Here is a 21,047-nt window from a genome sequence, read left to right as displayed (position 1 = left end):
CAAAAAAATTAACATTTACTTCCCGCTTCATTACTGCTTGACACCAGTGATACCTTTATTATTTCTGCAACTTCTCTATCAATCTTTTAAAAGTGAGCAATGCTCATCTACTTATCATAAAGATACCTTGATTCAATTTCTAAAATTTGATTAATTACTAAACCACTTCAATATAAATTCAACTTTAATACTGGGTATGTGAAAATATTCTTCTGGTGATTATGGAGTTATCCAGGCAGAAGGAAATACTTTCTGTGGGTAGGAGATAAACTACGGAAACGTGATCCAAGTGCAACAGCTTAAAAAAACAAAACATGGTGGTAAAAGTCACTGCCCTGCGGCCATGATTCACCACACGCCATAAATTAAATGTGATATAAACACCTTTGGATTATTTTAAGTGTACTATTTCTATTTATATGCCATTAAAAACGAAATTAGTCTCCCCATAGAAAATATGATATGATTACACATGGCAAACTTTAAAAGCTGTTTGTTGTAAGAGTGATTGCTGCAGGTGAGATCAAAACTATTATATGGTTAAGTATTTAACACTTTAAATACAGTAAAAGCATAGTTACTGGCTATGCTCAAATCAATACAAATCCTATAATTTTCTTAATCTAAGTTTAAAAAAGTTCAACAACCACCACAGATACTACTAGGAAACAGACTGTTCTTTGTAACCTACAAAAATACATCAGTGCTGTTTACTGCTAGCCATTTTCTATTATCTATTCATAGAGGAAAAAAAATTTCCTTTACTCTTTCCTCCTCCTCCGAAGATAAAAAATAAAGAAAGCAAACCAAAGGAAAAAAAAAAATCTTACCTGGACTGCTTTCCTGGTTTTGCTCTTCATTTTTCATTTTTAATAGCACACTTTCACTAACATAGGTATAATCCAGATCAACAACTTCCTCTCTGACTCTTGACTGAGAATCACCCTAAATAAAAATAAGCAAACATGTCAATTGCATTCAGAAACAACTGGTATAGTCAATGTCATTGCTGTATATCTGAAACACTTCCACAAAGTTACTGGCCTATTTTTGAACACTGTGTATTCTTTTTTTTTCCTGCAGTAATGTCTACATGATAAAGACATAAAATCTAGGTAAGAGATTTGAAATGCAACTGTGAAGCATGTATCTGGTGGGTTACATTATTTAATGGGCAAGAAATGCCTTAGAAGTTTTAATGTTAATTTCTGAAAGGATAAAAACTACAAATGAAACATGCAAAAATTAAAAACTAGTCAAATCAATACATTTTAAGGTACATTTTAAGGTTTAGTCTCACTTAAAGTGAGACTAAACAATACACACTGGGGAAATTCTTAGAGATCCTCATAACCAACTTGCACCCAAATCAAAGGAAGATAAAATTGACAATCTGTACATTTTCTGTTACTTAACATAAAGAGATATTACAGTGAACATTTTCAGAGGAAAAATTATGAGGTTTAGAACATCTTTATTTGCCTTGAAAGAAACCCAAACCCAGTCTCAAATCCATCAGTTTCACATTGCCTGGCAGAGTTTATCAAATAAAACCAGACAGTGGAAATGTTTTAGGATAACATCAGTACACTATGTGCAAACAAACGTTTCAAAATGCAAACAAATATCAGATTTAGATTTTTGTTAGAAAGTGGCTTTATTCTGCCCAGAATAAAGTTCATGATACTACTTCTGTAGGCTTTTTTTCAGTACCATTGAGCTTGAAAACATGTAATATAAGTTTACCTTTGTATCAATCACAGTAATGTCCATTTTATATCGTGAAAGGTCAGCTTCTGGGTCTATGCTCCAGTGGAGGTATTCTAAAGGTTTATCTTTCAGGTCTGGATGCAGAAAATATGAGAAAAAAGACCAATAATCAGATTCAAACTCTGCCAACAGCATCCCCTAGTGTGTAAATGGTAAGTCAGCTTTCCTTTTATCAATTCATCTTTGTGCTTAGGGATTGAATCACTCAAACAATAAACATGCTTTCTTGGTGTAAATATTATGTCTGAATAATTAGATCTTAAAAATTTTTGTCATATCCGGGAAGCACACAACTCCTTTGTGTTTGTATGAGGTATGAAAGAAATAAAATAGTCTTGCAGGTAAAATCTTTGTACTGTGTAAATGGGAGAGCATTAATAGTGGATAGCAGACATTAGATCAGTAAGAATAAAAAAGTCAGGTCTTAGAATATAAGAGTACTGATCATACTCTGGTCATTGTTCCAGATAAGGCTCTTGATTTATCTGAGAAGTAGAAGTTTAGATTCCAAGCTACTTGGCCATACCAACAACTGAAAGACTTTTTAAAAACTCATAGTGCAAATATTCCTAAATGAAATATGTAGGGTAACAGCTCAGCTAAGGAATACAGCAGCAGCGATTCTACAATCCCAATTCAAAAAATAAGTTTTTAAACTGGGGTCACTTAATAGGAAAGAAGAAACAACTTCTAGTAAAAGTATTTCTCAGCAGTTCATTATCACTAAAGGTACAAATACCACTAGCAGATCATCAGGAATTATGAAAAATATTAAGAAAATGACTTATTCTTACACCTAGGTGCATTTTACAAGCATCTAACATAAAATCAAACTTATTGTCATTTTATTTCAGCATCTGCTATTCACACACTGCAGTAAATGACAATGCTAAAAAAAGATTCCTAACCTGTTTATAGCTGAGTGCCAATGTTATATTTATTATACAGTGGCAAAAGAATGCCAGGAAGATACAGATTGAAAATGTGAGGGGTAATCTTGAGAAGTCTTGAATAAAATGAGACTGACTTAGAAGAACAATAGAAAAAGTGATTAAAGTGGGAGAAAATAAGGTATGAAAAATTCTATTCAACCATAGCACAGGCAGTAGGAACATTTTCATCAAGTTACCTTGCTCATTTTGCAGTTCTTTATTTTTTGATAGTCTACAAGGGTTTGGTTGAAGTACAGATGCTGGTTCAGATTCTCCATGTCCCGTTTTTATTTTCTTTCTATTTGGTACATGGCCACTGGCAACCTAACAACATATTGCAATTTTACTATTTCACAAAATTTAAATACAGTATTTCATGGGAGAAGAAAAAAACAGTCAGAAAAGCATACCTTCACATCATCAAAAAGTTGCTCTGTCTCTGCAGAAACTGGCAGTGGTACAATTTTGAAGGGAGGAATTTCTTCTTTCATTTGGATCTGGATTTTCTTATCAGGGAATGTTTTTTCCAGCATTGCTTCTTGTAGATAAGATTCCTCTTGTAAATCTCTGCCAAACAAACAGCTTTCATTGTTGGCATTTTGAACGGACGATGAACCTTCAGGAATGGGCTTCCCTAGCTGTGAAAATATGTCATGCAGAGTCACCTGTTTCAGTCTATTTTTGCAGGCCTCCTCACTTCCTTCTTTTTTCTCTTGACAACGAAATCCAAAGAAGCGATCCGACAGATCCAAGGGCTTATCAACTGTGTTATCCCCATTAATATGCTGAACGTCTGGTCGGAAGGGTAGAGAGTTCTCTTTGTTGAAGGATGTTTTTTCACAGGTAGTAGCAGGCTCATCTTCAGCTTTCTTTCTCTTAGCACACCTGCCTTCTAGCTGCTTCTGGTGTATGAAAAGGAAATCGCTCTTGATCACCTCATTTTTAGCTGTGCAAATGTTTCCAACACAAGCTACAGCCTCATTAGTGTTCTTTTTCACAACCATTTGCCTACTGATAGAGGTCTGGCTGATAACTGACTTGATTTCCGTTCCAAGATTCATTGGTGCAACAAAAGCAACATCTTCAGATTTTGATCTACTGTTATGAGATCTGGAACTGGATGGATTGTTGAAGAGGTTGGTTTTGAGATTAGGCTTGAATCCTGAATCTGAAATACAAGGGGTATGACTTATACTTGAGTTGTTCTTCACATTGCTAGAAGCTCCAAAAACAGGAGAGGCTACCTGAGAATCCCAGTCAACATGTGGTGGAGTGTTCTGACATGGATCTGAAAGACTGAACACAATGAGAGATGAGATGTTTTTCTGGAGTACACAGGGGGCTGGGAGGAGGGAGAGAGATACACTATAATTATAAATTTCCCATCAGTGATCTACTTTAGATTTGTCAGAGCCGCTAGTATTAATTGCAAACAGAAGGAAAAAGAAGAGGGAAATTTTTGGTGTAGGAGTAAGGATTGTTGAGCTTAGAGCTGTAAAAGGCAAAAAAACCCAGAGCCCTCGTCCTTCATTTTAGTATGTTGTGAAATTCCACTCCTCATCCAACTCAGAACCACGGAGAGAACATAAGGCCTACCCAGGGATCTTTTCTACCAAAGGATCCTGGACTCTGAATGCAGTGAAATGGAAGAAAGTGTGACTGATTGCAAAAGCAGTCTATCTAGTTTCTCGTATAGATCTTAAAACCACAATACCAGATTCTCAAAGCTTCTGCAAGTGAAGGAAAAATGTGCAAGCTTTTGGCTACTCTGTTTTTTACCTGTCATCAGTAAAACTTACATTTAATATGACAAATAGGGGTTAAAATAAATTGAGTTCAGACCACAACATCCTAAGGGGAATAGGAAGGGCAACAGTCAACTGGTGTGACATCTGTTCAGCAAAAAAAATTTTATGATCATTTTCCTACTCCAGCTCCAGACCCCATACCCGCAGAAAATCTTGCAATAACAAAAAGTCAGTGAGAGGGATTCTGTAAATAGAAAGCTTAAACAGAATGAAAAATCCACAGTTTTTCATTTTACCAGTTCCTTTGTTTCTAATGTGATTTACTTGAAAGAAGTCTGTATAATACATATATATACATATATATGTATATATATGTTATAAATTGAAAATATTTCCATATCTGTACCTTTAAAGCAAACTGCTGTAAGGTTTAAATTCTACTAAAACCAGAACATCACATAAGTCTGTTTAAAACAATATTAACAAAACCAAGTGGAAACACACCCTAAATTGTTGTCATCATTTCTTGGTTCAGAAGCTGGATGCTTTCTTGAGCCTTCAGACTGCACGCTCTCCGGGGCCTGGCTCATACCCTTGTTAGTGTGAGGAGGACTCAATACAATCTGGGACTCCTTGCAAGCAACAAAGAAAGAAGTGTGAAAATCTATTTGAATTTAAAAAATAGAAGTATGCTAGGTTTGCACATAAATATTCTGAAAAAACATTCAAACCGAACCATTCAAAACTCAAAAAAACAACAAAAGTTAAAAAAGAGAAGAAATTTTGGCCAACTTCAAAGAAATCTCACGGAAATTTTAAAAAATCATCATTCAAATGCACCCCCACAAAAATTAGCCTGCAGACTATAATCTTCACTGTAGTTACCAAGCAAAACCACCAAATAACGTCACCTAAGTCATCACCAAATTATCTTTTTGGGGTCTTTGACTTGTACAAACTTTACAAAGGAACCCAAGGATTCAGTCCCCTTAGTCAAACTTGAAAGTTGTATACACAGCAGGAACTGCACTCCTCCCCAACCCCTAGACAAATAAGTAGTTGGATCTCTCCTCACTAGAGCAGCTCTGTACTGAGTAAGCAAAAGTAAATCAAAGTGAGCTTATTAAAAGTCAGAATTTTAATGCAAAAGAGAAAAACACTTTTTGAAAGCAACAAAAGGCTGGTTATGTAACAAGTGTGAGAATACCACTTACAGATTCCTCTTGAACAGCAAGTCCAATTGTTTCTGCTACAACTGCAGCCAAGTTAAAAGATGGCTTTGGAACAGGATAGCCTCCCATCCTTGATTGATCTGTACAAGAAGAAAGACAGTCACAGTAAGTTCCATATACATTACAGTATCTTACTACCCTCACACAGATGGTAAAGAATTAAAAAGTTCACAAATTAAAACTGGCAATTACAGAAATAGAAGATGGGGGGGAAAAATGAGAACAAACTGCTGTATTCTCACAGAAAAATATGCTTCCAATTTGAATACACATCCCCAAAATTAAAAAACAAAGACAAGTTAGTGGAAAAAGTTGCTTTTCAAGACTAGCAGGGCAGGACACGAATAGGCTGAGGAAAGCATATAGAAAAAGTGATAATGTATATTTAAAAGTAAAATGCTTGTGTTGCATACTTCCTAGAAGACACATAATTATTAAAGAGAGGCTTCCCTTCTTTCAGAGTTTTAGTATTACTTAGTTTTCTAAACAGAGGCAAGGTAATATGATGGGAAAGTACATCAACTACAACAATGACAAACCTGCCCTGAGTGACTAATTCCAAAATGCTGATTCTCACAGTGATTTATAGTTAAATACTTCACAGAAAAAAAAGTCAGGGACACAGAAAGTTCCTGACAAAGAACTTAAGGACTTAAGACTTAAAAGAATTGTACTAATTTACAATTTCAAACCCAGGAACTATTAACAGAAGGACTTCTAAATGTTTCATATTCATGTCAGACAGAAGTGCAACACTCAAATTATTTTTATCTCCTGTATAGCTGGAAAGTCAGACGTAGGACAATTGGTTAAGTTTCCTAAAATACCAGATTTCTGCAGTAAGATCTGCACTGAGCTTCTTTTTATTTCTCCAATCTAAGCCCTGATGGTATGACACACTAGATTCTGCATCTAGTGGCATACAAGCATTACAAGATAGGCATTTCAGCAGCAATTCTGTGATTAAACTTAATATCCTTTTTCTGGATCCTATGTTGAAAGAGATGAGCTTCCAGTTGCTGATGAACCCTCAGTTTTACAAAATTTTTGCCCTATTTTGAAGAGAATTAGAACTAAATCTATTAATACACTTACTTGGTATAGGGGACAGTTGTGGATCACAGGTATCTGCCACTAGTATCTCTTCTCCATGGTGACTGTTCACTTGCGTGGAAAAAAGAGGAATTTTTCCAGATTCTAGGAGAAGATGTAGAAACATTTTGACACAGTGAAATCAGGTATCCTCTTGTGATAATTTTGTATAGATACTGACAATGATTCTGATCCTAAAAGCACTTGAATTTTGATATATCAGGAGATCCAGTAACCTAAGCACATCCGATTATTTTTATTCTGAGGTATCACTATGACAAACTAGTTACAAACTTTTCATATAAATGCCTTCGTTCACAAACAGGAGCCTAGCTAGTCAGCCATAAAACAATACTGATCCACAATTACATCACTTTCTATACTAACCACATAAGAAGTATGTATTAAATCAATCTTTGACCTCTTAATATGGCAACAAAAAGAATAATCCATCCAAGGGAATAATTTTCTGCAGCAGCTAAGGTAATGAGAAGGTGAAAAGTCTGACATTTTAATCGTGATGAACTTTGTGTCATGTAGTCCTTTTTGTCTCAGCACCAACAGCTTTTCATAGCCATTAACTGTGATAGGTATATACAGCATTTCCTAAAAATTTAATTTGATTTAATTTAGTAGTGATATTTTTTATTTATAAAATGGAGAGGGTAGATATGTTTAGAAAGGAGAAACTATTCACACCACTAAAATTAGACAAAAAATAAAGGGTGTGAATAACCAACCCACCTTTTTCTCCCCATAGCTGTGTTATTTTTGTTCTTGTAAAGAAGCTTTTAGTCAAGACTTATGTTTAGATGTAATCACGTTATTATAACTTTTTTATTCCACAAGATAAATGAAGACATTAAGACCTAAACTGTTTATCATATTTCCTGTGTATCATTAAAACACAAATACGTAGTCCCTTATTTCACAAAAATATTTTTTATAGTTAAAATACATTAGTGCTCTATGACATTACAGAATTAACCTTGGAAATTAAGTGTGCACAATACTTCTGGACTTAAACACACACTAAAATGCAAAAAGCTGCTAGGACAAGATATTTGTCAGTGCCAGTAACATTGCTTTAATTGTAATCATTGCGGAAGGTCACAAAGCATTAATTTTACTCGCCACTAGGTGGTGATATGGCTGTACGCATGAGTTAAATCCCAGGGGAGAAAGGGGTTGGAAAACGGTTCCATTTGCACGAGTTTGAGTGAAGACGAGTAGGAGGCTGAGATAAGCTTTGAACATATCACTAATAAAACAGTTAAAGCTATTTTCCCCTGAGTCGTGTATTATAGCACAAATGGAAAAAAGCCAAACCAAAACACCCACAAGACTTTGAGTTTTCTCCCTGTGCAAGCATATTTATATATTTATATATTTATATATGGTATTTTTTCTTTAGTCTTTCAGCTACATTTTAAAATTAATTTTTAAAAATACACAATACTCTTACCACTGTTGCTTTCTGCAAGTTCCAAGTCTGGGTGTGTATGTTCTGTGTATCGGATATGCTTATTCTCTTTTTTTCTTCTCATCCGATTAACCAGAGAGAATGAAGAAACCAGAACTGGAGAATCTGGAATGACTCCTAATTCCACTGCTTGTTGTTTTCTCTCCCTGAAGACCAAATTAAGTGGTCAAATAAAACCCCAAGTCAGCAAGATGAAGAGATTTCATTTCAGAAAGCAGGACAATCATTTGGTTCAAGAAAGCAACAATTCAGAAAATCCAGGCATCAAAAAGTAAGGCTAGAACCCAGTTTTTAGTCACATCTAACAAAAAAATTCAGTTGCTCCATGAATCCTGGAAATGGCACACAACCCTAGCTCTTCACATCTGCAGTCATCATTTAGCTGCTGAACTATGGAAGGCAGAATTCTTCCCTAGAAAAAACTATGGACTGTAGAGTTTCTACCCTGTCCTCTGCAGCATGTGCTACTTCAATGAATGCTGAAATGGATGGTCTGAGTCTCTCTCTACCTGTATGGAAGTCCCTGCATACCCCAAGGATACTGTTTTTGGACCATTTTAAATGGTAATGAACTATACTACAATAAAAACAACCACTCTCCAGACCATTGGATGATGCCTTGTATTCACCTCACAAAGGTCTTCCGAGAGAAGCATAAAAAGTGGTGTAAACCAGGTAAAACAAGAAATGTAAAACTCAACATGAGTAACAAAGTTTATTTTCAATCACACTGCCAGCTGTAACAGCATGTTGCAGACTCGCATGTAAAAATGAACAACTATGTCCTTTTTCTCAGAAATCTAGATGTAACAAGAAAATAACAAAAAAGAGCATTCATTTCAGTTCTTCCAACTTAAATACAGTTTGGTGCAGCAAAAGAAAATCACAAGGAAATCTAACTCAGTCTGCTTGGTCGTTTTTCTGTAGTAGCACTTTTCCTTACGAATCTCAAGAGAAAACATGGGCTAAAAATAATTTCCTAACTATAAAGAGAAGGATGTATGGCTTTGATCTCCAAGAAGAAGAGGAAATATGGATGTATTTCTGCTTGCAGTGAAATGAACCACAAGACCTTATCCAAAATTAATTAAAAACATGATGAAGAAAAGTAAAAAGCAGCCGAGCTTGAGACAATAAAAATTTCTGGAGCTATGGTTTTTACCATGACTAAATAACTTTGAACACTTAGTGTGAAGTCTTGATAAATCCTATAGTGTGCCTTTTGTAATTCCCCTTTAGCACATTTACAAAGAAAGCACCATAACTGGAAAACTAGATCACCCATTAACAGTACCTTAAGAATCAATTCAAACAGTAAAACAATATATTCACCCATTTACTTTGCAAACTTAAGTCCTGTCCCATTCCTCCCTATTCATGAACTTTGCTCATAGATAGGCAAAATTGAGATGAGTTTCAGATGATGTTGGACTACAGCTATAGAAGAAAAAAATGCTACCTCTGCCTTGCTAAGTGCACCATATTTGAGCACATTCTGGCTATTATAAGATTATAATTTGACAGTCAATTTGTAGCTCATTATTTTTATGGTTTTCTTTTGAAATTTACTATGCTGCCTTTGTTGTGGGTTGGTTTTTTTTTTAATTGTAAAATTATCATAAATTTATTTTTTAAAATTATTGCAAGATCCTGGAACTTTCCGAACAGCCTCTAGAAACTAATTTTCTGAAGTCCTAACCTAGGAGAAAATGATTGATAAAGAGTGAATAAGAATAAAAGAGTGAGATGTAAGGCTTTTGCTATGTGCTGCAACCAGAAAAATCTTCAACAATCACGAAGTCAAATTTCTATGACAAATCTGTCTCTTGTTCTGATGCACACAGTTAAAAAAGCACAAATTTGGCACAATACAAAGATGCTAGATTTATGTTGTTATAGTGGCTGTATACACATCTATTAAAAAAGAGAAAACTCAAATTTTAAAGACTCAGAATCTGATATTTATATTCCCAGGCACTGCTACTGAGGAATGAAGACTGGATATCTTGAACTTACTCCAACTCCTTCTGTAACTGCTGGAACTGTTCAGTTATCTTTTTATTTTCATCCTGTAAGTTGTTTTTTTCATTCACTGCAATTTATTAAAAAAAAAAAAAGAAAGAAAAAAAAAAATCAATGTACACACGTTAGCATTGCATCATATCTAATTTTGTCAGTTCCTTTAAGAAACAGAATAAATTCTAAAACATAACACCATACCCCCTCTATGAGTTACTGGAATTAATTTTCAAGCTAGTCATTAAAAAGATTGTAAAATTATGTGTGAGAAAAGGCAAAGGTATCACAATTACTGGATCAAATATCTGTTCCACACAATCATTAACTAGTGTTGTCCATGCACATACAACTGTGCTGTAAAGATGAATGAATTGCTCACTCAGCTCCAAGGACAAAAAGGCTTCCTTAGGTCAAAGGCAGCCTATGAGATATTAAGTAAGGAGAATTTGGGTTTGGGCACCCAAGCAACCAGCTGAGTAGAGAATGGGGGGAAAAAACCTAATATTTTTTAAAAAATTGTTTAATATTTTGTCATTTTTTTTTTTACTTTTCTTAATTTTCAGCTCAATCTGCCCATACTTCAAACAAGCTTATCACGTCCCCTGCAGCCTTTTCTCCATGCTGTCTCAAGCTAATGTAGTGACAGCTCCCATCTTTTTTATTCACTTTAATTTTTACTTTCTCTTTTTTTTTTGTTGTATGTTTTACCTCTGGATTATTCTTGACTAACCATTTCTGTTGGTTGCACAAAGTACATTAATTGTCATATAGATCTCAAATCAAGCCCATGGAAAACTACTGTTCTGTCAGATAGCATTCAAGAAGATTGGTACCTAACAGATGTTACCTTGATTTTTAAGGCTCAGGAATTTATTTAAAGATTGGTTGTATCCTGTTTGTTGTTAATCATTAAACTCAAGAATTCATATTTGTTTTAATATCAATGTCCAATATTAAAAGCCCTTGAAAAGTTGATGTATATTATAAATAATACATAATCAAGTATTTCTATCATTTAAGCACTGAAAAGCTACTTTTTATGTCCGGCATTCCCCATATTTTAAATCTCACTTTATGTCTTCTTGTTCTTAAGTAAGACAACTAAATGACACAAAATCATTAGTTAATGGCAATGATACCGTTAACTTTAAATCCTATCTTGTATTTTTTTAGCACTTTCTATAATCTGTCTTTCCAAACTCTTTTAACAAAGATATTTGTTATGCCCTGCCTTATGTCACATTAGGTCATTTCAAGTCCTTCATGTCACTTTATTTTTCCCTGTCCTCTATGTAAAACTTCCGTATTTCAAAATGAGCTGGCTACAAGCTGCCTGGCATGAAACAATTCTTTTGTGGCTTCAGAAGGTTAGGTGAAGGTTATGGGTTCCTCAAGTTAAAAATCCAAGACCAGCTACAGGTTGACACAAGCTGGACCCAGGGAACTTGTGTTTGAAATCGCTACTTTGTGATCACCAGTTTTTAAGTCAGGGTTCCCTTTGGAAAACTGGCATTCAATAATTCTATGCTTTAGGCATAGGAATAAACATAGCAGACATTTTATCTACTGTAAGATTTTCCACACTCACTTTCAATATCAGCACTTCAATCAAAGAAGGTGAGTCAAATGACTAGTAATTAGCATGTTACATATTTTAAGACTGTAGAATTAAGTATTCCCTGACTGAATTAGGTCTTACTAAACACACCACATATAAATTACATCAAGTTACAGGAATTCATGATGCACTAGTTTAGAAAACTGTGTTTTGTATTCAGACTTGTGGATAAAACTCACTAAGCTCAGTAATTAGCTTAAGATTCTGCTGCCGGATATTTTCGAATTCTTGCTGCTTCTTTCTCATATGTTCCTCAGTTACAGCACAGCGATCACATAATCCTGCTCTTAATCTACAAAAAAATTAAGAGAAAAAATATTTGGTTAGGAAAATATTGTCATACTTGAAGCTGATATCCACACTTAACTTGCTCTTTGAACAATGAAAACCAGAAACTTCCTGACAACCATGCATAGCACCACAAAGTCCCGTGGTTTTAAATGTTGCCATAGCAGTATTTTGAGATTTCTGAACAATCAATACTACATGTACTAAGGATTGGATAGGTAGGTACTGGATACTTCTAAAGCAACACACGTTACTTTATGACAGTGGAGCATGTTACACCTTTGCACCGAAAGCACTTGTGAAGTGTTATATTAAGAGTGGTCTCAGATATAAATAACATTCTAGCAAATACAAATATGCAAATAATTTCAGTAAATATACTTACTACTTCATCTAAGAAGGATATATCACTATCATTAAGCAAAATAATAAAATAGGACAAATACTCAGTTCACTCTCTTAACAAATACCCCAAAAAAACCCCGTGAAATCCTTTGTCTTTACCTAAACACAACACTTGGAAATGGATCCAAAAGTCCATGTGAGGCATGGCCTCCACAGCCTCTAATGTTTTATATTAGCTTTTTAAAGCAGGTGCAGTATTGGAAAAGGACTTGTTTCTATCACTCCTCCTTACTTGACACATTCATTCATGCAATGAAATATGTCTTTGTTTCCCAGGTGGTAACTGAAGTATATTTATTTCTGCTATATAACAAAAAGCTAATAGCACTACCAGACTGAAAGCCACTCTCCATTTTGCCTGCTAAATAAGACACCAATTGGTGGAGAGTTCTTCATTGTTGCTGCTATCACATTACATATTAAAAAAACCCAACTAAACCAACAAACACTCAAACAAAACATCTAAATTTCCAACACCACAGCTGAATATTGGAAGCACAAGCTATCTTGGTTTATGGGTATTTAAAAATCATGGAATTATAGAAAGAGTAAAATACTGAAATGCCTCTTCATATTAGCTTATCTGACTGTAATAAACATAATATTATAATCTCCTTATATTTAACCACTTTAAATATTATTTTTGTTTTCTGCAATGCGAGTACTTCATCTGCTAAGGGATTAGGATAGTCCATGCACTCTGCAAATGTCTCTCTACCTATGTGGTGTGAAAATTTATTACCTGCATGGTTATAAGTTCATTCCTAATGCAGACAATCAGAGTTGAAAGCAAAATTTGAGTTTCATAGCTCTAAAATCTGAGGTAGCACAGGAGTGAGGGAAAATTTATTATGTCATATTCTCCTGTTCACAGAAATTGTCTGAGAGCTGATGAGCACCAAATTTAACATACGCTTCCCCAAAAAGATATAATTTTTAAAAGATGAAAAAAATGCACTGTAATTTCATGTCTATTGGTTTTGTTTTGCTACAGCAAATTAAACAGAAATAAGGGAAAGGCAGAATGGGTTAAAAGGTAATCAGAATTTTAAAGTCCAAAAGAAGGTAAAAGAACCAGTGATTAAATTCAGGGAAAATAGACATCTGGTAAAAAAGACACACCCTCCCAGAGCTGAAATATTTCCTAGGGAATTATTTAATGAGTTTCAAAGTGTATTATAAAGTTTGTGCTTGAGTTTTGTGTTTGTATAACATCTCAATTGACATCAAATTTACTTCTACAAAAATTAATAGAAAAGCATGTGCTTTAAAATGGCTGTTTGTCTCCCAAGCTGATCTGTTTAACTTCTATTTATCTTAACAGATGAAAGCAAGCTAAAAACTTCAAAAATAACAAAAAAAATTCAATCAGAAGAATCCAAGTTCTGCACTTTTCTTTAAAATGCACTACTGGGATTGTATTAGAAAAGGACTCACTTGCTAAAAAAAAAACAAAACAAAACCAAAAGAACAACCAAAGAAAACCAACTTGCAAAGTATTCTGAGCTCCTCTGTAAGATGATCAAAACACAACGAAATAAAACCAAAAAACATTATTTCACCTGTCTTCTAAAACCTTGATAGTGTCATGAAGAGCTTTTTGCTGTTCCCTGAGCTGTTGGTTCTTGGTATAAAACTCTTCGAGCCTCTCTGCATCCCTAAAATCAAAAAGAAAAAAAAAAATTAGGTCTAGCTTTAAATCACAGCTATTAGTTTTTCAAAAGATATTTCCCTCTGGCATGTTTCTTTCATATTCTTGGGAAATGTGATTATCATCAGCACAAATATTAAGCTGAAAACAACCGAAGCAAGTGTTTCTGATGAATGGTAATTTAGACATGCCTGAGTTAGGAAAGGAGCAAGATAATTTCTAATTCATACTGCTGTTGAGCTTCTGCTGATAAATCTGATTTTTTCTTGAGACAAAAATTAGAGTTGATGACAGTAAAGGCATAAATGCTAATAGTATTCAAGCAACAATTTCAGGGAACAGAAGCTCAAGGGATTCTCTCATCTTATTGTGTAGCCGAGCTGTTGGGAAGCTAATTGGGGGTCTTTCACAATCAAGTCATTTTGGTGTTGCCAAGACTATTTAATCAACAAAGAACATATCCTGCTCAAAAGAGACAAGGAAAAGCAGTAATATTAACTTCATGTTTCTAGCTCTCTTCACTTGTATTATCAGATCAAGCTCTCTTCAAGCTGCAAAGATATTATAAGCAACAAGCACCCTTTTTTTTTTTTCCTACAATGAAATTAACTTTCAATAAAAGCTAAGCAGCTAAACTGATATAACAAGACAAAGACTAATTTCTGAAAATTCATTCCCAGCTCTTCTTTTTACCATGGAATCCTCTGCATATCCCATGGAAGCAGGTGCTTGCTTTCAGTGTGCTTGAAATGGATTATTTGAGGAAGCCATGAAACTGGGCCACAAAAGGCTGCTGAGCACACACATAGCAGGACATATTTGCTCATTTGTTATTGATTCAATTCTTTTACACAGACATACTTTTAAATTAGCACTATCCCTTTAAGATGCATTAGTCAAACACATTTCATATTGCTGGCATTAGAGTAATACAGGAAATTAGCAGTCATGGGACATAAAGTCAATTAGATAGCTGGAAGCTTCTGCAGTGTACAATCACACATATTGTATTGATTCTGAAATTTAAGCAGACAACATGAGGGACCATTTAAGACTTGTACTTTCACTTTGGGAGGGCAGTGTGCTCAAGTTCTGTAACCCCAGTTCATTCACCAAGTAGAGCCAGGCAGAATTTGAAAGCTGACAAAAGGAGCCTGTAACTTCCTGATGTTTATGGTACAAGAAAACCCCTCTTTTTGTTTGTTTGTTTGTTTATGTAACTTACAGAAGGCCTCAGAGAGCCTGATTAAATTTAATTTAATGATTAAATTTTTTCTCAAGCTACCTTCAAATCATTCTATTTTTTTAGGATTCCAATGCACCTGAGATAAACATGACATTTATGAAGGCACTCTGCATAGTGAATGGTCTCTAGCCCAGTATTTACAAGTCATTAGCTCCAATGCTGGTGTGGGGTACAAAATAAGGCACTTATTGTCAGCTGGATACCAAGTCTGAAACACTAAACCTCAGGTATTCAGATGCACTGAAGAGAACAAGACCTCCTATGCAAGAGCACTGTATCTACAATGTGGTAATTGTAGAAAGATTCCAACAAACAATAATTAAACCATTCTTTAGGTGTCCAGTCACATCACTGATAATATTTATGATTTAGAAAATTAACTTATCAATTTCAGATTTCAGAAGGTGGAAGCAACTCATGATACACCACATTAGCAACAACCACAAAAGATAATTTCATCCTTTTAGATTTAAAAACGAATTAACTACTTAATTTCCTAATTATACATAAGAAATAACAAGATGATAAACTTATTTTTTTCTAAGAAAGTAAGTGTAGCCTCTAAGGATAAAGCATGGCCCAAAAAAATTGGCCACAGAGTCAGTCCTGATTGGAAACCCTACTGCAGGTTTGGTGAATTGCACCTCCTCAGCAAGCATGAGAGCAATACCTGGTGGACAAGAGTAAAATCTACAGCATTCACAGGTGAGGTCTGTATGAAAGCAGCTGAAAAGGGAGAAAACACAACACTGCACAGCCTCAAAGTGCTACTGGGGTTATCCAGTGCCGGTTAGATGGGTGATATTTAGCTGAAATAAGCTAAACAAAGTCTCAGAGGAAGTTTGAGCACTGCAAAGGCTAAAAAAAATTGAACAAGGTATCTAGGGAAAAGAGCAACACAGATATTACACAACTGTAGGCAATTTATTCTAAAAGCCTAGTGAAAAGAAACAAGAAAAGTTTTCCATGAAGTGAGACACAGCTATATCATTACAGAAGTTACAATAAAAGTAAACAGCAAGTATGTAGTGTGGTACAATCAAATTATACTAGAAAAGCCAGTATCACAAGACGTATTTACATACTTCATGTTACAGTAAAAAGAAAGATGGGTTCCACTAGAGGGATTTTTGTCCTATGGAATGACACCTTTGTTTCCCTCCCAACCAGAAATCTCATCACATTGGGCAGTTTAGACAAGATCTGTGAAAAATGCTAGATATTTGCTTGAGTTACTATTGTACAGAAAACCCTGCAACACACGATGATCATATTTTCCTGGACTGAGGGAGAATTATTTCCTGCTTATACAGTTTGAAAAGTGTAGCTAAAAAAAGAAAACCACCAAAAAAACCCTAATAGGAATTAATGAGGAAGAAATCTGACTAGAAGACAATAAAAATGTAAGTTCTGAGAAAAAGACAATCTACACTTTGAGAGCACTGTGGCTGCAATTTAAAACTATAACTGTGTATCTTTGACTTCAAATGGCAATGCTGGGAATGCAATATGGGATATTTTTGCTGATTTTAAGAAGAGTCTAATTTCTTCAACCAGATATAATTATATTGTTTTCCAAAGTGGAAAATACTCTTACACAGTGTTTTATAAAGTGCAACTCATAAGGCAAGATCATATATACTATTACCATAACACAAATGCAATTAAACCTGAAGTCAAAATTTGAATAAAGAATACATTAGCATACCTCTTATCATTTAATTAAAGACAGCTTTCATCAGTAGAAGGAAAATAAAAGCTGACTAATACTGTAAACACATATTGTGATGCTACTGCACATGTAAACATTGTAGTTCTGATTTTTTTCCCCAAATTGTTTCTGATTAACAAAACTAAAAATTAGTAGAAATAATGACTGAAGAAGAAGTTTCATATGTTTTAAAAAATAAGAATTAAGTGAAAAAGAGCAAGGTATTACCAGAATGTTTATTGAAAGCTGACTGAAAGCTGACTTAAAAGCACAACACCTGGTACTAAAGGCACACATTTAGCAAAAACAGAACTCTACAAAACGTTGGCTTGTTGTCTTGTCACTTCTCTTTCACAGACTTTACCTTATTTTTTTATATCTGGTACTTTATTACTGGTATATTTATCTGGTATATTACTTTATTTACTTTATCTGGTATATTACTGGTACTCAGACTCTCTTTTAATAAAAGAGATCATTAGGATGAATACTTACAAGCATCTTTCCTTTTTCAACTTAGATATTTTCAGCTGTAAGCCTGAAAAGTGGAAAGAAGAAAATACATGTTATAAAATTCTGACTAAAAAAAACCCAAAACAAAACAAAACAAAAACAAGAATTAAATTATAAATTCTAAATTAACTCTCGTTTTGCCAATGTCTTATGCAAAAGAGAGAGAAAATGGACTTCCTGGGTATGTTCTACAGGATCTTGGAAACAAATGCAGCTAATATGATCTCTAGAAATAGTGACTTCCTAAACAAACATATAAATTCCCTCTTCAACAGGTAGAAAAATGCTTTTGCAAAAATACCACACATAAATACCAAGCACTGTCAATACATTTCCAATGACTATGTCTATATAAGTCACAAATACAACCAATGTTCTCAGCAGGTACAGCCAGCTGACAGCTCAGGGGCCAGACAGCAGCCCAGCTGATCTTCTTGAAAGGTTTTGGGTGCTTGTGTATGTGCATAGGGCAGGAGTATGAAGGTACATCAAGTACAGCACACCTTAAGTGGAATGCAGTGCTATGGAAACTGATGTAATACTAGCCATGGACAAGCTGGCCATTCCTATTGTAAATAAATGTCAGAAAAATCAGACTCCTGCAGCATGACATTTTCCTAAGTACAACTCAATAGAAATTTTTGTATGGCATCAGAAAGTACCGTAACAATTCTTTTCTGGTGCCAAATTTTCTTTTAATACAAAAAGTTCTGAGCAACTTCAAGTTGAACATAAGGTGTCTTGTGAGCTTTCTTGCAAAAGCCTTAGTCATTTAGGATAATAGGATAGACTTATGAAACCAGAACATTTTTAAGAAAACTTCAGACAGTTCTGAATTTAAATGAAAACACCTGATACTACATCCTGCTATAGAAAATGTAAGGTAAAAAGAGCAAACAGATTTCTTTTTCCCCTCCCCTAGCACACTCAACTTTGAGCTGAGGGAACAGCTCAAAGGGGAAAACTACTTTCTTAAGAAGGTTTGCTCTTCAGGCCATTTACAATGTAGGAGTCAAGCCAGCCAGAGCCTCAGTGAACCCATGCCAGACTGCTACCAGGTGCCAGTCAGACCATGAGGGAAAAATGCACAGAGATTATTTAAAAAAAAAAAGTTCTTAGTAAATACAGCAATATTTCTGTTACCTCTAAGTGTTCAGCACCTGTGAGATGTTATGTTCTATCATGCAGATCAGCATAGAAAGAGGGTTTATTTTTTTAAGTAGTTGCTACTCATCAAGTCAATTAGGCATCTGCAATTAGAACCCCTATAAAGTGTGCTTTAATGCTGCTCCACGCCCATCGGAAGGAATGAAGCTGCACAACAATGCATCTCCTGTATGAACAGGTTGTCTGTTCAGCAACTATTTAGGACTGTAACATTGGCAACCTGAGCCACAAACTGAAGAGGCAGTGCTCAAAAGGCCCAGTACTGTGCTACAGGTAACACTATCTCCCCTCTCACCTGAATTCAGGAGGAACCCAACTAGTTACTTAAAGGTTGCTTTTTTTTCTTAATTCAAATGACTGCAATGAGAAGGCAGGAAACCAGTTTCTTGCATTTACCCAAGAGCATTGAATTACTGCATTGAGTGTAATCTCTTCCTTCTGCTTTTCCAGAGCACTGGAAAGGTTTAAGCATACTTTTTTTTCTTTCCCAAACTTCCTCACTTAGTGCTTCAGTGAGAACATAGGCATAAGTGGAACTATGTACATTGACCATCCAATTTTACCTCCCCCACAATCTTTCTATGGAATAGGCAAACCACAGACTATATAAATCTACACTACCCAAAGCTCTTCAGTGTGTTAGTGAATGACACACTGTCCCCACTGAAGTGATGAAGACTTCCTTTAAACTATCATGAGGCAGCCTAATTAAAAGCAGAACACTATTTCATGAAACTTGCAACTTGATTAGACTAGGTAGCTGTAATATTTCAATTAATGACAACTTCTGTTCTGATGACTGTTCAGATGCTTTAAATGCACTTTCTTAAGACTGCAGAATCTTTGTTGCTGAAGTTTTCTCAGAACGGGTTGGACAAGCTTCTGTCAGCAATGACACAGACATTAATTCTACCTTAAGGGTAGGACTAGAGGTAAAGGACTAAAGGTAGGACTAGATGACCTCCTAAGATCCCTTCCAGCCCTGTTTTCTGCAATTATGTGCTTTTCAGGAGCTTCCAGTGATTTCCTTTCCTACAGCAATCTAGCAAAGAGATTTCTTTCCTCATTCTTGTCTCCACATCTATGACTACAGCTTTTTCCCCTATTGGTATCTTCTGCATTTCATCAGCAAGTAACCATGTAATTATTTTGAGCTAGATGCAAGTATTAAGACTTGCAGAAATTAGTCACTTCATCAACTGCATTATTAAATTCCTTTCTGATTTGTGAGAACTATGCAAAAATCCCATGCATTCTATGGGTAGGAAATAAAAGCAAGTATAGTTTTCATGATCATTATTCTGAGTTGATGAGCACTTATGAATTCTGTGAAAAGCCAACTGACATTGACCATGCTCAACTTCTTTGTAAACTGGTTTGTAGGAGTCTGACCCACTGTCACATAATGAATTTGAGAGAAAATGGGACTATTTTGTCAGAACATTCGTACTTTTTTTACAAGGGACCAGCTTAAAAGAAGAAGAAGCTGGTTTTATTTAGATAACATGTTGGAAGAATACATCCTTTTCAATATAGCACTACAAAAATTAAATAAAATCCATTTGAAACTGTATGAGTTTGAAGTATTCTCTAGTGTATATTTTATAGATACATATTATAGCATGTATAATAAGCCTGAGCATTTCAAGCTCATGTCATAAAACCTACTTTTTATGGACTTGTAATAAATAATAAGAATTCCACCATTACAGTCTTCAGTACAATGTGCACTGTACACTGAAAAAGCTTTTTCTCCAGCTACTAACTTTCCCTTAATCCACCCTCCACCATCTTTAAATAATTTTTTGCTGACATTTAGATTGGAAACTCATGAGTCAATTTTAATTCTTATTTATAGACTGCAGAAACAAGCAAAGTCCAGGCAAGTCTGTGTTTGATGTTTCTAAAATATCTTCCAGTACCATTTTCTATAGGAGGATCCCCACCTTTTGAAAAAATTAACTATCCTTCAGGCATGTCTTTGATGTTATCATGGAAGACCTAATTTTACCTAACACGGTGTAGGACATACTGACAAAGGGCTAGGCATGAAAAAGACTGCCTAGTGGCAAAATTATCTGGCCACACCCAGCATGCATTTTAAAGACTATCTTCACTTGCATAAAGAAAACCAAAACTTTAAAGTCACGTGCTGCACATCCCAAGAAACTA

General features: G+C 35.0%; 1 protein-coding gene across 1 annotated transcript in view; it reads right to left on the bottom strand.

The window, feature by feature from the left end:
- Positions 1-21,047, bottom strand: part of RBBP8 (RB binding protein 8, endonuclease) — a 33,839-nt gene that overhangs the window by 7,868 nt on the left and 4,924 nt on the right. Inside the window, exons 3-14 of the mRNA XM_008497591.2 lie at positions 17,691-17,733; positions 14,150-14,245; positions 12,074-12,186; positions 10,274-10,349; positions 8,240-8,403; positions 6,778-6,879; positions 5,665-5,762; positions 4,955-5,082; positions 3,113-3,998; positions 2,900-3,026; positions 1,747-1,844; positions 831-945 (exon numbers count right to left, since the gene is read on the bottom strand). Of these exons, the coding sequence (XP_008495813.1) occupies positions 831-945; positions 1,747-1,844; positions 2,900-3,026; positions 3,113-3,998; positions 4,955-5,082; positions 5,665-5,762; positions 6,778-6,879; positions 8,240-8,403; positions 10,274-10,349; positions 12,074-12,186; positions 14,150-14,245; positions 17,691-17,733 (2,046 nt within the window). The remainder of the gene's footprint in view (positions 1-830; positions 946-1,746; positions 1,845-2,899; positions 3,027-3,112; positions 3,999-4,954; positions 5,083-5,664; positions 5,763-6,777; positions 6,880-8,239; positions 8,404-10,273; positions 10,350-12,073; positions 12,187-14,149; positions 14,246-17,690; positions 17,734-21,047) is intronic.

Source organism: Calypte anna, chromosome 2, assembly GCF_003957555.1.
Source record: "Calypte anna isolate BGI_N300 chromosome 2, bCalAnn1_v1.p, whole genome shotgun sequence".
In the NCBI taxonomy this organism is placed as follows: Eukaryota; Metazoa; Chordata; class Aves; order Apodiformes; family Trochilidae; genus Calypte; species Calypte anna.
Note: the sequence above shows the minus strand (reverse complement) of the source record. Positions and strands in the feature narration are given on the sequence as shown.